The sequence below is a fragment of the Alternaria infectoria genome (assembly GCF_024043175.1).
Source record: "Alternaria infectoria strain BMP 0036 chromosome Unknown scaffold_2, whole genome shotgun sequence".
NCBI lineage: Eukaryota > Fungi > Ascomycota > Dothideomycetes > Pleosporales > Pleosporaceae > Alternaria > Alternaria infectoria.
Window position 1 is genome coordinate 1,386,775 of NW_026250691.1, and position 16,887 is coordinate 1,403,661.

Genomic DNA, 16,887 nt, shown 5'->3' on the forward strand with positions numbered 1-16,887 from the left:
TTTGTAGAGGTTCGGGTCGTGTGCTGTTCCCAAGCCCGTTTTCGCCGTTTCCCTTTTGCATCTTTCGAGAAAGCCAGACAACGAACACCGAGGCTGTAAATGACACGCTGTCGCTGTTCAGCCAGAGTAGCACAAAGTGTGATGTTAGCTTACGCAGTGAAGTTGACAGTATCGTAAACTACATGCAGATGATAAAGACTGAGGCTGTTTCTCTGGACCATTGCAGCAATGAGGAGCGCGATGCCTCGTCAGATTAGCGACTGCGTCAATAAGGCAGCAGCGATGCGGATGTATACCGTTGAATAGCTGAACTTCGCTGATTGACCCAAGGACCTTCTCCGTAAGGTCAAGCCTCTGTAAACGGACGAACCGCGTTCGTTTGGCTTCCCATTCGTTATCGGGATTCTCGTCACCCGAGGCATCGAGATGTAACGACTTGGCTTGTAAAGTTATGTAGTAGCCGATGCTTGCGAATACCAAAGATAGGCCTGCTAGGATCGCAAAAGCTGGAATGATCTAAATGAGAGTCAGAACAGGCAGTGTGTGCGTCGAAGATGAACTCGCCCCAACACCAGCGATATCAGGAATGGCATTTCCGATGTTCTCACTTTTGCAGTTCATAGCTAACAAGGCTGAGAAATGACGTGGAGGAGCCAAGCGCAATGTTGCGAAAGCCATCAGCCGGGCATCCTTGACTTTTTAAACATACCCAGTGCAGAGTACGGAGAAGGCGCTGGGGTTCAGCTTTGGGGGCGGAGGCTGCAAGACGTGATTGGCAAGAAAGATCAGCGAGGAATCGTCAGCCTGTTACCGAAAGCTGAACAGCGATGTAGCCTTCACCGTCAGTCAGGCAGGCGACAAGAGAAGAAAAGTTTCGCAGACTCATTAATCATTCATCAATCATTAGATACATTAATCATCCTCTACCAAACAACAGCTCTCCTCCTTCTCGTCGTAGCAGTACCCTGCCTCACCGCACTCTCTCCCTTCAAATCACTCACACACTTCAAGTTGTTCGGTCTCGCGGTATCTCTAGCACTGTATGTCCATTTACCTGGACTTCCGTTCACAGCTACCATAGTCCGCTTTATGGTACCGTTGAGAAGCAGCGTCATGACCTTGTTATCTCCGTTCTTCACATTGGAGGTACATGTCGCAGTGATGCTGCCAGATTGCTTCGACTCCCAAGTGTATGTGTCCAGGGTGACGGTGTCGGCCAAAGTGGGGTTTATCTTGACAGTGACGGTTGCCTTGCTGGTCTTTGTGGCGTCGGTTTTGGAGGTGACGGTGAGTTCGAAGGTAAAGGATGTCTCGGTTGTTACTTTGGGTGCGAGGAATGTGGCGCTGGGGCTGTTGGCGTTGGTGATGCTAACGGTCGCCGAGGAAGGCGCGGTCTTGGTCCAGCTGAAGTTCAGATCAGTGTCTTTGAGACCATCAGCGGTGTTGGAACCCAAGAGTGTTACACTGGTGCCGACGCGCAGAGCAGACGCAAAGCTTGCGACAGAGGCGATTGGGGCAGTCTGTGGTGTAGCTGGCTCATCTGGGTTGGGGTTGGGCGAAGGGGTAGCTGAGGGAGTAGCCGAAGGGGTTGCGTTGGGGTCTGGGATGTCTGCGGGACTGCAGATCTTGGATGGCGATGGCGGGCTGGGACCTGGGAACGGTGACAGAGGTCCGTACTGCTTGCCATCAAGGAAGTCACCCTGAACCAGTCCCCGAATGTCGTTGAATGGGTAGGCTGGCGGGTTGGTTCCAGGCACATCGACCTCAGGGAAGATCCATTCGCTAACAGCTGCAATGAACTGACCTGCCTTGATACCGTCCTTGGTCTCTTTGACAGGTGTGTTGGTCGTAATGCGGTACTCGCGGGTGAAGGGGGCCTGAGCTGGCGAAGCAATGCGAGCCTCCCATTTGCAGCGAGTCTCCTGCTTTGGAGTGGCTGTGCCGATGGAACGATATGTTTCCTTGCCCGTGCAAGGGTCGACATCGATAGCACTGATAGTAACTACAGCGCCGGAGCAGCTGGACAGGAAACCGATCACGCGGATATCGGCAAACTCCACATTCGGTGAGTTGTCAGGAACGCCAATGAGGAAGTCTTCAACGCGAATGTAGTTGGGTACACTCTCGCTAGCTTGTGTCGTGATGTGCAAGCTGATGCACACGATCGACGAGGCGAGGATTTCATTGCCTCCAACTTTGAGACCAGAGTACTCAATGAAGTCGCCGACCTTGAATGGAACCATGCTGAGTGGATCTTGGGGCGTGAACGACTGACTGTTGGGCCGATTCGAGCTTGAGCACTTGGCGGTGTTTCCAGAGTATGGAATACACATAGGAAATCCCGAGAACGATGTTACCGACGGACTAGCTGTGTCGGCGATCCAGTATTTCTGAGAGTTATACTGGGGTCCAAATAAGCCATCAGGGTCGTTGATTCGGACAGTTGGACCACTGGCGATCTGAAGCGTACCGTCATCGTTGATTGCCGAGATATATCCTTGGCTGCCTTCGAGACCGAAGCGTTGGGCGACTGAAACCTGTCCAGCAATAACTTTACCGCCCACAATGTTGCCAACGACGGTAGTCTCGAAGCCAAGGGCTCCTGCATCGCAGAGTTCCCGGAATGGTGCCCACACTACGGGGAACTGAACGATGAGATTCTGTGGCACTTCAATATTCCAGTTGTTGACTGAGATTGAACCACCGGAATTGTACTCCGTGCTCTTAGCATTGCAACTGCATTGTGTTAGAATCGAATTCATATTCGAACGTGACAGACGTACCCGTCCAGAGATCCAGTAACAGTGAACGGCTGGATGTTCGGAAGTTGAGCCAGACCCGTTGAGGCCAGCGCAAGGAAAGAGGCGAGCCTTGATACGCGAGACATCTTCTATTGTCCAGTTTGATGAATTGTGTTGGAGGTCTGGTGTGGATATAATCGAGGTGGAGAGATGAGATGGTTATATATGTGTTGTGGAGGCTACCTTCTCGCATCAAGTTGCAAGGTAGTCTTGCTTCTCGAAGTCGGACAGGGCGACATAGTACTAGTGCACTAAGATGGACACTCTGAGCTTGTTAGCCTCAGAATCATGGAGATATCCAAGCGAGTACTGGTCTCGAAGCCTGCCTAACGCTCCAGCCAGATCACAGCTGCCTTTGTGACCAGTACCACATCGATGGCGGACGCCGTCGATATTTCCAAGACGTTCGGCAGAGTGTAGTAACATGGGGCGGGCTGCCACAAGATGTTTATTGCGGTGTAGTTCAAGGTGCCAAGGTACTGCTTGGACTTCCTCTTCTAGAAGAACAAGGATCTTTTTCTCTTTGTCAGAGGTGTGATAGGCTTCCATATGATCTCTCGCTAGTTTAGTCGCCGCAAGACAACCAGAGACTGATCTCGACCTTTTCAGCCCTGCGTGGGCCATCGTACCCACATGGGGAAACCTGGGGTGCGGAAGCGGCTGACAACTGCCAAGACAAAGCTTCTCGTATCCAGATGTACGACTACCAAGATCTGGGTCGCCGATGGCTTGGATCGGGGTCTAGCGACATGAGCTGGAATATCCGCTGCCGACCAATTGCCGCATCTCTTGCAAATGGTCGTGGTTTCCTGTACCACAGCTGCAGGAGTGATCTTTGAACTTTCCAGATTCGTAAGATCATTTGTACGCGCGAAGACATCGGAGGTGATGCGAAGCGTGAGCAAGGCGCGCGAAGTAACATGATCACAAATTCAAGAAGCTGCTGACTGCATGCGCTGGCAAAGTCTTCAGCTACGAGCTTGTCGTGCCAAGAATGAGGCTTGCAGTGTCTGATCTGCATCATGGACTATTTTGGTGTCTGTTAAGCTTCCCAGCCTGCAGATCTGACAAGACGCGAGAGAAGGAATGCGAAAATTCCGACTTGCGCGACACGAAACGGGAAGAGAGAAGCGACAAAGTAAAAGCGTGGCTGATCCAGAGCTACTCAGCTGGGTCTTCCTCGACGACGTCTGGCTTGGCACTGCATGTGCGGAGGCAGGGGCGGAGCGCTCATATTGGCGCTACCCCCCATTACGGATGCTCATGAGAAATATCAAATGCGCATTCGGATCAGTAGGGTTTCGTGGAGGCGACATCGCATTCTGCGGACTCACCGGACCAGAGGTGATCATGGACGGGAGGTGGTGAGGTTCCAGACTCCCGGAGTCGCTTAACCTTGGAAGCTAAGGTTATGCGCGCCATTCACGTGCCTAGGGCTGGAAGCACTGACATGCATCCCTAGGACTTGCGAGTTCGCAGTGGCCACTGGAGCATGAAGCGGCTCGTCAAAACTTCAGCCAGGCAGGCAGTCAATAGCTATCGTGTCATCATATGTTTGCAAGATGAAGATCATTGTTCTAAACTATTTCATCGTGTCAAAGCGAAATGAAATCGTCTCTTGGAACTACGTACAGAGGAAGCGCCATAACCCTTGTAGCAGCCAGACAGCCTACCTAGGTAACATGGTAACGCCGGAGCGCCATGCTGCAGCCGTGATATACAGCAACAAATCGATGAGAAACATCAGAGGACATGCCTCTGAACGTACTTTGCCGTAAATGTGCGTAGAGAACGAATTCGAAGAGACGAAGTGAACAATCGTAAACCCACATTCATACTCAATCACCGAGAATGCTCTCCTCGTCACCATTAACTTCGGCATCCTCCTCGCCATTCGCAATTGGCTCCACACCGTTAGTCTGCTCGGCATCGCCATCAGCCATCTCTTCATCCTCAATCCCGTCACCAGGGACCTCCTGTTCGTGCTCCTGCTCTTCTTCCTCATCTTCATCGCTATCTAGCTCAACTACTTCTGCGCTCTTAGCCGATGTGGCATTCGGCTTCGCCGTCTTTGATATCTTCTTAGTGACTTTGCGCTGTTTGGAGGCATCGAGATGATTCACAACCTCTCTAAAGTTTGGTGTGAGCTTCAATCTGTTACGCTCGAGACGCTTGCGCACTGCGCCTGAACCATCGCTGTCGAGGGCCCCGGCATGTATTGCATGTACAATGCGCGCACCGAACCGGCAGAACTGATCGTCTACCAGAAGAGCGCGCACTTTCTTTTCGGATACACCATGCTCGTCCGCAGCGTCTTCTTCGTCACTCTCAGGCTCGTCGTCCGGATCGATAGGCTCGTCGTCGATGTCTGGCTCTTCTAAGCGCTTGTGGGTGAGCTTAGCCAGATAGTTCTCCCAGGCCGTAAGAATCTGGAGAATGAGTTTCGTAGTGTTACCATCGATGTCGCGACAGAGAGCTTCCCAGTCGTCGTTGGCTGCATTTGAACCGCGACCCTGCGTCTTCTTGGGCGTCTTCACCATCCTTTCCTTCTTGACCCTAAGGTTGCAAAACATGGTGTGGATGTCTAGGAAAAGGTTTGTCGCGTTTAGTCGTACTTCGGATGTGCCTTTTCGACCCTCCATAATTTTCATCAGTGATGTGACGCAGTTATCTCTTCGCTCGACCAAGGCCATGAGTTCGTCTTCAGGCATGCTGGTACCTTCTTCGACATGAATAGTGCAAGCCTTGCACTTCCACATGAAGTATCCGAACATTAAGTAGATTGCATGACTGACAAGAGTGTCGTCTGCCTCCTCAACTTCTCCGTCTGCCTCTTCGACCAGTACTCCGCGCTCGATTATCTGCAGTACTGCGTCGACAGGTGGCGTATTCAGGGCGGCTTTCTTCCCCTTGCCTTTCGACTTTGCAGGAGTAACAATCTGTTCGAGCAGAGTAGCGTTCGAGACAACTGCTAGTTGCGACATCTTCAGTACGACATTGGATAGCCCACGAAGAACATTCTCATCAAGATTACCTCGCACGGATAAATCCTTGTCTCGTCGAAGCGCGTCGAAGGTGTTGATCAGGTCATCCCAAAGCGCTTGCACCTTAAGATCCACGGTTTCTCGTAACTCTTCGCTCTCTTGAGCATGAAGTATAGACTTGATAGCTTCTCCAAGGACGCGCTCGTTGTGATGAGTGAGGAACTGTTTGTTGATGTCGTCAAGCAGTGTTATGAGAGCTGCATTCTGCCGTAACTCCTCAAATACGTCGAGGTTCAGCTCACGCTCCAACTGAAGACACAATGCTGCAGTTTCGGGTATAGCGCCAAACTTCTTCAGAAGCTGAGGAATGAGCAAGGAGAGTCGTCGAGCCATGTCTGACTGCTCTTCTTTATCGCTCTCGCGTTGCGTCTTGGTTTTCTTCTTATCCTTCTGCATGTCTGCGAAGCGCTGTAGCCGAATACGGACTGCAGCACTCAAAATGTCCAGGAGAACAGTCTCATGCTTCTCTTCGAGCCGACATGTTTGGCGAAGCATGATTTCGGGATCTTCGCTCTCGTCCTGCGCAGTCTGAGAATGGTCGTAGAGGAGATAGCCAGCTACAACCTCCCATGATCGGATTTCAGGAACAACGTCGTACAGCGCTTGAGCCGCGAGCGAGCAGCGGGTCTCAATACCGTTGGCAATCAGCTCCAATTCTGTGCCAGGAGACATGCGTTGGATCTGTGAAGGGAGCTCAACCTCGTCTTCGTCGTATGAGAGCAGCTGGTCGACGAGGCATTTCAATTTCAGCCATTCCAGTCGGGGGTTGTGGTATTCTTCCTCCTCTTCGTCGGCTGGCGCCAAGGCTTCATTGAGAGCTTCTTCACCTCCCATATCTTCTACGGTGGCCTCATATGCGGCGTTAACGTTCTCAGCGAAGAAGCCTACCACAGCCTTGCGGACCTTTGCATCGGAGTCGAAGATGAGTTTACCGACGGAATCGATGTCATCAGGCTCCAGGAAGCCTGCCTCGCGAAGAATGTCGAGCAAGTCCACGGCTGCAGCACGCACATTGACCTCGGCGTCGTGCGTGGCCATCTCGACGATACGTGGTCGAAAGCGTTCCGTGAAGGTCTTCAGTCCAGCCAATTTACTCTCATCTTTGAAGAGCCGCGCGAGCTGGTGGAGAACCTCTATGCGTGTCGATGGATTTGGATCTGAGAGAACCCAGCCCAAGTAGCGGAGTTTCGTGCCATCGAAGAACTTGTCGGGGTATGCGATGATCCAGTCTGCCAGCGCTACCACGCTGTCGACTCTAATCTTAGGATCCACGTCGCGATAACGATGGACATAGACTGCGGCGAACCAATCATCCAGCTGCCCTCCCACGAACTCTAGCTTCTGGTTGTACTCTTCTATCTCGTGGTCCGCCGCGGAGACACGTGCTTTGTTGACTCTAGACTTCTTGGCTTCCGCTTCGCTTTGACGAACGCGCTTTGCTGTGTTCTCGACGAGATCGGCGGCAACTTGGGCTAGTGCAGTCGTGATGGCTAACGAAGCAACCGTGCTTGTGTGACGGAAAGGACGGTTGCCGGTCGAGGACATGGCGCCCAGCCACACCGAAATATTCTCGATAAGCTCTGCGCTCTCATACAGAAGGCCTGACTGCGCAGCGGTTTGTATGAGAGTGATGAAAAAGCCCTGTAGCGCGTTCCTGAAAGCATTGCCTCCGCCGTCTTTGGCCTTGGCGATTAGTGGGTACTCTGTGACTTCGTACTGCGATGTGTTAACAAGTGAAGAGTCGTGTGCGAAGTACCGCAGCCTACCTGCTGGAATTCTTCTTGAATTTCGGCTACGCGGTTTGGCGCATTGTCTGGATCTGCTATGTCGTCTTCATTTATCCGCAGATCGCAGCCTGAAGCTTGCAGCACCAGGTTGACAATCTCAGCCACAGCTTTTGCTTCATGCTCGTTGAAGCGGGCGACCCATCGTGCAGCGACATCCTCGAGTCGGTCTCCGCTGGCAAACACATCGGCTGCCGCATGTTAGCTTGTGTGTGTTCCCGGCGTACCCGCACACGTACCGTATAAGCCTTCAGTCTCATCGGGCAGCGCGCTCTTGCGCACAGGCGCCTTTCGCGGCCGCTTGGTAGCCGGTTTCTTGGTCGCATTACTGGCGGGCCGAATCGCAAGACTGACACTCTCGCCGTTCGTCTTTGCCTTCTTGGATGCGGGTTTGCGCGCAGAGGCCTTGGCCTTGTTCTTGCGCCTGCGCTCTTTCAGTTCTTCCTCATCTGGCTCGTCTTCGCTGCTTTCCTCAGACTCGTCGTCAGACGGCGGCTCTGTCGCGTCGACTCCGCTGTCGTTGTCATCGCCGCGCTTGCGCTTCGTGCTGCCGGTTGGACTTGCGCCGGGCGCGAATCTGGCTGGTCGCTTGGATACGCGTCCGGATTTGCGTCGCGCGGCCGACGATGCGACTTGATCAGTCCCCGAGGGTGATTCGGTCGCGCTCATGTTTTTTGCGCGCGATTGGCTCGCTGATGATGGTCGAGGTGGTGGTGGAAGTGCGCGGCGCGATCGGTACAGTTGAGGCGGGGACGGTGATGGGAGACGCGTTGTATGTCCGAGCACTTTTAGTGCAAGGTTGCGTGCACGTGCGTCTGACACTACGCCATCGACGTGTCGCCTTAACGCTCCGTCACATCTGCTTGCACTTGTTGCCGCCCCTTTGTCAGTCAAATGTGAGATTCCCATATGCATGTGCTTCACTTGGCAGGGAAACGCTCTCGGTGCGGGCAACCATCTTTTGCCTTGTCGGACGAGGTCGATTGGTCTATTATGTACAGTGCTCATAGGGAAAATGTCAGTCTACAATTATTAACAACCGTTCAGGCAGCAGCCTTGACCGGCTCGCCTTCTTTGATGTCCAGCTTCTCAACACCCTCAACAAGCTCTGTCCCCCCGTTGGACGCGGTAGCGGTATTCTCGGCTGCTGCGGGCACTGCAGCCTCGCCCGCAGTCTTCTCTGCCGTCGCACTTCCAAGACTAGGCTCGTCTCCTCCCCACAGGTAGATCTCGCTCTCTCCTATGATCTTGCCAGCCTTCTCCCATCGCTCTTTCCTCTGTTGTCTCCGCTCCGTGGAGATCTTCTCAAGCGCAGGCCAGTAGACGGAATGGTCGTACTTGAAGTCGACTTCACCGCCAGAGACTTTCATGAGCTGTGATGTGGGCACGTGGTTGGGCAGGGGCTCGTTCGACTTGATCTTGGACTTGGTGACGGGGTCGATAAAGGGGTTGATGAGCTTGAGGAAGGCATTGACATACCATGGGACTATTCGTAATGTCAGTAGTGCATACGTGGGGCATTGAAGTGGTCCTTACGGTGTGTGAGCAATGCCCTACCAAGTCGCTCGGGGTAGTGGTTCTGCAAGATGTCAAGGACCTGCTTGGCGATGCCCATGCTAGGGGTGCCACCAGCTCCCGTGTTCCTGAAGTCGATCAACAGTGCCAGACTCTCCTGGCCAGGCGGGTGCAAGGCTATGGTGCGCTCCAGCATGTAGACCAAGTGCTCTACCCGCTTGGGTGTCTCCTTGGTGTTCTGGTTCTGCGGCAGCAGGTACAGACACGGCCTTCCCTCGTTGTCGAAACCAAGCAAGACCTGCTTGCCGGTTTCGTTCTCCTCTGAGATGTACTCGGCAGTGAAGCGGTCGGTGCCGTACTCCCGACGCCATACCAGCGTCGAGCGCAGGCGCTGTATCGCTTGGGGAAGGTTCCACTTGGTGGCACGCAGGTATCGGAGGAGGCATTCGCGAGTGAGCCACATGCGCTCATCGTCGCTGATTGGTGAGGTTTCGGCAGTCTTTGCAGACGTGGTGGGCAACGTTTCCCATGTGCGGACATCGGCGAGAAGCTCGTCGTATTTGGTTTGCTGCTCGGCGGTCAAGGCAGGGGCAGCGGCGGGCTTGCAGCCGGGTGCAGGCTCCGCAAAGGGGCCAATTGCAGACATTATGTTCAGGATGTAGTTGATCAGCCCAAGTTGGTCTCGTCTACCGTTCTTGTTCAAGTATCTTGGGTGAAGTCCTTGTTGCCGTGTTGGCGTTGGTGTCAGCCTTGGGCAACTTTTTGGGAAGCATGGCGGTCCCTGCATGCATGTCGATCGCCCTAGGCCGCCTCCATGCTAGCCCCACCGACACGCGCGACGCGTCTTCGGAGTTCGCACGCGCAAAGTGCTCTCCCGGCCATCACCCAGAATACTCACAGTCACACACAACATGGACGACCTTACGACCGAACTCACCGAGCGCTTCGAGCGCTACTGCGACACCAAGGATGACCAATTCCCCGCCGATGTCCTCGCTGAACTGCAGTCCATGTCACGGCTGTATTCTATCTCGCCCGAGGAGCTGGATTTCAAATGGCAGGCCTACAACATGAAGATGGGCGGAGAAGAGAGCAAGATGGACGTGAAGACGGCACGAGACTTTAAAAAGACGATACAAGATGCATTGGAGCGCGAGAGCAGAGGGAAGGCCCAGCAGAGAAACGAAGTCAAGCGGGGCCAGCCAACACCACGAGCAAAGGGTGGGGACATGTATGATATGTACGTTTAAACAGCGGAAAGACATCTAGGAAATTGTCATTGACTGGACGCAGACTAGAAGGACTCGTGCCAGGTACCCCACGTCAAAGCACAACGAACGGCGCCAATGGCAGTACAGTAAAGCGCAAAGCCAACTTCCAGACACCGGGAGGCAAGGCCACCAAGGCTCACGAGATGAGTTCGCCTGGAGGATTTATGACACCGAAGGCTGAAGCCCCAGGTGGTCCGTATGTATACTGGGTGCACACCGCAGACATGCTCTAACGCCCACTCAGTGTCTTTGACTTCGCTTCCCGTACGAACGCAAACGACATCACCGAACAATTCATGCAAAGCGAAATTGCCATCCCGGAGCCGCCGTCAGAAGAACCGAAAGAACCTCGCATTAAACTCAAGGCGAATACGGACATGTCCAAGTTCTCATACCGCACCATGGCCATGAAGCTCTCTGAAGCGTCTGAAGTCTTGGATGATAGGATTGACGAGTTCCGTGACCTACTCAGGGACACAACGGGTCTGGACGAAAGCGCCTTCGGCAACCCCAATTACCCGTCACCGAGCGAGATCATTGCAGTCGGAAGAATTGCAAGCGACACAAGCGAAGGCAAACTCAACACGGCATCACTTGTCCTTGAAGGCTCGCGAAGACATGGCTCAGGCCGACGTGTACCGCTGAACGTAGAAGGGCTATCGTCGTATGACTTCTTTCCCGGCCAGATTGTTGCTCTGCGTGGTACCAACGCTTCGGGTGACTCATTCGTAGTGTCGGAAGTCCTATCACTTCCACTGCTGAATCCACCTGCTACAAGACCCGAAGAATTGGATGCCATCAACGCGAGATATCTCGACACGCCCGATTCCGATCCCGAGAATGTACGACCTCTCACCATCATGATTGCGTCCGGACCTTACACGACCGACCAGAATCTCGACTTTGCCCCATTACTCACCTTCCTTGACAATGCTGCTGAAGCATACGCGGACTCTATCATCCTAGTGGGCCCGTTCCTCGACGCAGAACATCCTCAAATTCGGTCAGGAGACTTTGATGCTCCGCCAAATGTAAGCCCAGATCAGGCTACCATGACTGATCTGTTCAGACACCACGTCTCGAGCGCCATCCAAAGCTTCAACAAACGCGTACCAACATGTAATGTTCTTCTGGTCCCCAGCTTACGAGATGCGCATCACCACCATGCTGCGTTTCCGCAGGATAAGTTCATCAAAAAAGAGCTTAGCCTGGGCGCTGCAGGAAAGATGGTTCAATGTGTGACCAACCCGATGACTGTCAGCATGAATGAAATGACAGTGGGCATGTCGTCAATCGATATCTTGGATATGCTACGTAGGGAAGAGCTGGCAGGCGGCAAGGCACGAAGTACGAATATCTATGAACGGTGCGCTCGAAACGTCCTTGAGCAGCGGAGTTTCTTGCCCATTTTTCCGCCAACTGGAAGAGAAAAGCAGCAATTCATGCCCGCGCCAGTTGAGGAGAAGGTCATGAAGAATGAGGCACGGAACAGTGAGCGGAAAGAGGGTGAAGAGCTGGAGGAGGAACAGTTACCCAGCCCATTTCTTCCGTTGGGCACCATGCTCGACACGAGCTATCTCAAATTGGGCGAAATGCTGAATGTACGGCCTGACATACTCATAACTCCCAGCGTGCTTCAAGGCACAGTCAAGGTATGCTAAGATGGCTCGCCCACTAGAGAACGATATACTAACCCTGACCAGGTCGTGGAGTCTGTACTGGTCGTCAACCCTGGCACTTTAGCCAAACGGCGCGCGGCAGGGACATATGCCCGCGTCATAATACAACCAGCTGTCGTCAGTGACGCAGAAAGGGAGAAAGGGGTTGCAGTCGCGCACAAGCTCTGGGAACGGACGCGTGTTGACATTGTGAAGATATAGGCGTTGGATGTTTGTCATAGGTATACCCTGGAATTGAGCATCAGAGATGTGTCTGGCGTTCCCCCGTGGCAATGGGCATGAAACCATTACTATCAGGTGCAGCTCAGCGTGTGGTGTTCGTGATGATCATGTAGGAGGCAGTCGCAAACACTGGCTGTATACTAAGAGGTAATTAAAGAAGAGACTAAGCTGGTGCGCTGCAGTCGGTCTACTTTAGTATGAACCTCAACAGGAACAAGTTTTAAGGCGATGTAGGCTTCTACTATATTGTCTTCTACTATCCTCTAGTGCGTGATCAGCATTTTCCTTGGACACATCGCACAATTGGTACCGGATCTGATCGCGGAAGTTGGGATGGTAGGTGCATAGTTACCGTTGAGAAGTGCATGTTTGCCCTAGGCAGACGGCGAACACATGATGCCGCGTCACTTTTGCGACGCGACTAGTAGGTCGACAAACCGATGTTGCTCCATGTCACTTCGTCGCGCCTCCTTTGCGCATGCACTCCTGAACTTGGTTGGACCCGCACCTTAACCAAAGGTCACCATAGATTTTCTGCATTGCACATTCACTGCGAGCATTTTGCCCGCGCCTGTATTAGGAAGGCACTAGCTACCCGCGCACGTCAGCAATATTCACCAGTGAGAGCAAGCGGACTGGTGATGGTCTTTTGCGACCTGCTCCGTCGGTTTCTTTGCTGTAGCAGCAAGCGCACAGGTATTAAGGAGACGCACGAGCTTCCTTGTCGACCAGAGCAAAGTTCGCCTGTCCCCAGCATCCCAAGTCACAGTCCTCAACACCACGCTGAATCACCTCAACGTCCACGCGACTCCCTCGACGGTACCCAAGAAGACGACTCCGCATCCTCCATGCCGCCCAAGCGCAAAAACACAGACAACGCCGCCGCTATGGACCGTCCAGAAAAGAAGACAAAGGCTCCCAAAAAAGGAGCAAAGGCAGCCCCCGAAGGTAAGTCGACAGTTTCCTCATTTCATTCAAGATTATCCGTCATTGGTTTGGCGGCGATGCATGTCAACCTTGGAAGCTCGAAAGATGCAAGGCTAGCTTGCCGCGGCCTTAATTCCGGGGCTTGGGTGCACGAGCAAGGGTTGAGTCGACTCGGCGGGGTCGGCCCTACAATTGCTGCCTCGTCGGTGCGTCACAGCTCGCCCAAGTATCGCCAACTCTGTCGATTGTCCACCACGGTTCGGCGACCAAGACGCGCACCCAATCTGTGAATTCACTTTGCGCGATTCTTTGTCTCTCAACACTGCACCCATTCCCTATCACCAAATTCTGCGCACCGACTTGCGCCCTCCACCCCTCCAACCCGCCGCTTCCTCACATCGAGCTCGCAATCAACAGCTGGAGTTCGATACAAGGCGCTAATACAATATGCCTACAGTATACACTGCTCAGCAGAAAGCTGCAATCCAGCAGTTCATCAGCTTTACTCAACTTGACAAGTCCACCGCGGTCAGGGCACTCAAAAGCCATGGCTGGGATGCACAGAACGCCGTGAACGCGTAAGTACAGCTTTTCCTTTGTTGTCCATATATACAGTACACATTTTTTGCATGCTTGTTATATCTACGGACGCGTCGCGCCATCCAGACGAATCGACGTATCGACCGACCGATCAACCAACCGACCAGCACCTGAACACAGGACGAACATACTTGCGGACACACATCTGGGAAGGGACAACACAATACCTCTTGGGACTGAGGTAGTACCATATCACAGACAAAGAAGCAGGAGGGCTCGGGTCGCGCAAGAAGCTGCAAGTCATGGTGACAGATCGAGTTCAACGCAGCTGCGGTCTGCGGGCACATGCAGCTGTGACTTCCAAGAACACAACGCCACTGTAAAGCTCCTGCACCTACAGTTGAAAGTGGTCTTACTCCGTCCCGTCCGAAGCGCTGGCACAATAGCACGCTTTCTCCTGCGGCATTTCCTCACCCACAACAAAGCCCTCGATAAGCCTCCCTCGGTGCAGTCGTCCAAACACACGCCACATCCACTCGTCAGTTCAGCTCAGTCGTGCGCTACATCCACAGCCGTCATGTTCGGTTCCTCACAAGACAGGGCTAGGCAGCTAGCCGGGCGTAATAGACGAGAACGCATCAGTTCCATCAGCTCATGCTCTAGCTCTCGATCTATGAGCCTTTCAAGTCGAACTTCTCATCTGAGGGACGTCCAACCCGCCCAAGTACACGCAGTCAGCATAATCAACACCGCCGACGACGACCGCCTCTCTTCTGGCAACACCGCTGCTTCCTCCGATTCCACCGCGTCCAGTATCGAGACCTACACAGTTCAGGGAGCTTTCCGACCGCTTGCCGTACCACACCTGGTTGAGGGTCTGGACTGTTTACAAACGGAGCAACATCGAGTCCAAGCGGAACACCTAAGCCGCGTGCTACACAGCAGTCTCAGTCTTACCAACGTTACCAACGCACCAGAAAGTCAGTTCGCGCTAGCCCGTCATATCCGATACGGCAGTTTGGGAACAGACTCGGTCATTCTACAACATCCGCGCAGTATCACAACTCCCCTTCCAAGTACATGCTTGCCGGAAACTATACTCGAGGAGCTGCTGGCGCTCTTGCACACTACCACAGTGCCTTCACTTCGCACCTCCGTCTCTGATCATCACCTAGGTTCAGAGCCGACTGTGTCGTTGCGCGGTGGTTCTGGCAACTACGTCGGCTCTGGGGGCTACAGCAACGACTACAGCGAGCATGACATCTCAGGAAGACGCAGTCCCCAAGCTTCAGACACCCCAGGACAAGCTGCGCTCTGGGCTCTCGAGAGCCATTACTTGAAATGTATGGCTCCCATGGACTATGCTTCCTATGTGGACTCCTGCAAACAAGAGACTCTTTGGTTCGAGTCCATCGGGATCACCCAAATATGGCCGAGAATCGAACAGGCCTTGTGGCATTTGCCCATAACCGTAGGCGTAAACTACAACACGTTCATCCAATCACTATCACTTGCGAATCGGAGTGTGTTCGCCAAGCTCTTCAACCTCCTCCCATTGATCAACCACAAAACGATCCCAGCTCCCGCTTTCGAAAAATGGAAGTTGGCGCGTCTGGCCTTCTTCCATGGTCTGGGACGTGATGGCAGGACCAAATTCTGCCGCATCATCATCGAAAGAATAAAATTGGTGACAGGGGTTGATGAAGTGCCCGTGCTGAGCGATGCCACGTCGTCACCTATCGACACAGTGCATCTGTTCATGACTGCGAAAATGTCTGTGCAGCTCAATCATTCCATATTACTGAAGAATTAGCAGTATCGCGTGTACCTTTACGATATGCCTGGATTACAAGTCACTCACGACGAGCTTTTCGTTACAACTGCCAACTGGCAACTCATTAAATTCCTTGACAAAGACTGACAAATCACGCAGTTACTACAGCAGCAGCAACAGCGGCGGTTCCCAAGGCTCATCTGCGATGAAGACCAATCTCAACAAGCTGTTCGATCGGTACCAAGAGGCTGGTGCACCAGACAAAGACATCGTCGGAGTAGAGGGCACGATGCAGTATTTCGACGAAACTGGCGTCGATGCCGAGGGCCTAGATGCGTTGGCGGCTCTTGAAATCGTCCAGGCCCCTACCATGGGCGAGATGAGCCGCGATGGCTTCGTCAAGGGTTGGTTGGAGCGCCAGTAAGTGCCACTATTCTTCAGGTTGTCTTTGAGGTCATTTAGAACCTAACCCAAATGCAGCTGCGATACCATCGACAAACAGAAGTCGTATCTCAGGATTCTCAAGAGCGAGCTCTCGGGCAACAAAGACGTCTTCACACGGGTTTACAAGTACACATTCACCATTGCCAAGACTGCGGACCAGAGGGCTGTTCCACTCGAGATGGCCACCGTGTACTGGGAGTTGCTCTTCAGTTCGCCCTTGTCTGCTGTTCGGTGGTCAAGTCCCAACACTCCGTGGCTTACTTGGTGGACTGAGTTCCTCAATACGTCGTGGAAGAAGAGCGTCAACAAGGACATGTGGAACGAGACACTCAAGTTCGCGCAGCTCTCGCTGGAAGATGAGACCATGGGCTTCTGGAACGAGGAGTCTTCATGGCCGTCTGTCATTGACGACTTTGTCGAGTTCGTCAAGAAGGAGAAGCGGGGTGACACGGGAGAGCAGCCGATGGACGAAGACTACTATTGATCTGGGTCAAGACGGTCTATGAAACTAGCGGGGAGTTATGGTAGAGGACATGCTTTGCTGCTATAGCAGCTGCCGGCGTTTTGCTCATCAGAAGGCGGGTTTACTTGATGCATGTTACGAGATTCACGGGAGCATTCCATACCATGGCCAGATTTACAGCACTTTGAGCATCTTCTAGTAAATAGACTAGCTCAGCATGATACATCACCGTGCACCATCTATTTTGTTTCGTTTGTGCTGGGTGATTACACAGTGGAGCAAGTGACCGTCGACAGCAGCGCAAAGCAGGCGAAGAAACAAGATGCCGCTGTTATGAGACGCGCGCAGGTCGTTGAGTCGGGTCCAAAGATGTTTGCATTGCTGCCGACATGACCATTGTTTGTCGCGTCCGTTGTTGTTCGG

General features: G+C 53.2%; 5 protein-coding genes across 5 annotated transcripts; 2 read left to right on the forward strand and 3 right to left on the reverse strand.

Annotated features, from left to right (window-relative positions):
- Positions 1-923: 923 nt before the first annotated feature.
- J4E92_001912 (uncharacterized protein) lies at positions 924-2,887 on the reverse strand (the record flags this gene model as incomplete). Its single annotated transcript, XM_051493319.1, has 2 exons — positions 924-2,736; positions 2,784-2,887. 2 exons carry the CDS (start codon positions 2,885-2,887, stop codon positions 924-926), a joined length of 1,917 nt encoding a protein of 638 aa, XP_051356550.1.
- Positions 2,888-4,639: 1,752 nt separating this feature from the next.
- J4E92_001913 (uncharacterized protein) lies at positions 4,640-8,298 on the reverse strand (the record flags this gene model as incomplete). Its single annotated transcript, XM_051493320.1, has 3 exons — positions 4,640-7,561; positions 7,612-7,820; positions 7,869-8,298. 3 exons carry the CDS (start codon positions 8,296-8,298, stop codon positions 4,640-4,642), a joined length of 3,561 nt encoding a protein of 1,186 aa, XP_051356551.1.
- Positions 8,299-8,672: 374 nt separating this feature from the next.
- J4E92_001914 (uncharacterized protein) lies at positions 8,673-9,790 on the reverse strand (the record flags this gene model as incomplete). The annotated part of the gene is made up of 2 exons (XM_051493321.1): positions 8,673-9,115; positions 9,166-9,790. 2 exons carry the CDS (start codon positions 9,788-9,790, stop codon positions 8,673-8,675), a joined length of 1,068 nt encoding a protein of 355 aa, XP_051356552.1.
- Positions 9,791-10,055: 265 nt separating this feature from the next.
- Positions 10,056-12,295, forward strand: J4E92_001915 (uncharacterized protein; the record flags this gene model as incomplete). Its single annotated transcript, XM_051493322.1, has 4 exons — positions 10,056-10,384; positions 10,438-10,611; positions 10,660-12,067; positions 12,119-12,295. The coding sequence occupies 4 exons, from the start codon at positions 10,056-10,058 to the stop codon at positions 12,293-12,295; spliced, it is 2,088 nt and encodes a 695-aa protein (XP_051356553.1).
- An 869-nt stretch (positions 12,296-13,164) lies between these two features.
- Positions 13,165-16,485, forward strand: J4E92_001916 (uncharacterized protein; the record flags this gene model as incomplete). The annotated part of the gene is made up of 5 exons (XM_051493323.1): positions 13,165-13,264; positions 13,701-13,821; positions 14,489-15,556; positions 15,717-15,977; positions 16,038-16,485. The coding sequence occupies 5 exons, from the start codon at positions 13,165-13,167 to the stop codon at positions 16,483-16,485; spliced, it is 1,998 nt and encodes a 665-aa protein (XP_051356554.1).
- Positions 16,486-16,887: the final 402 nt, after the last annotated feature.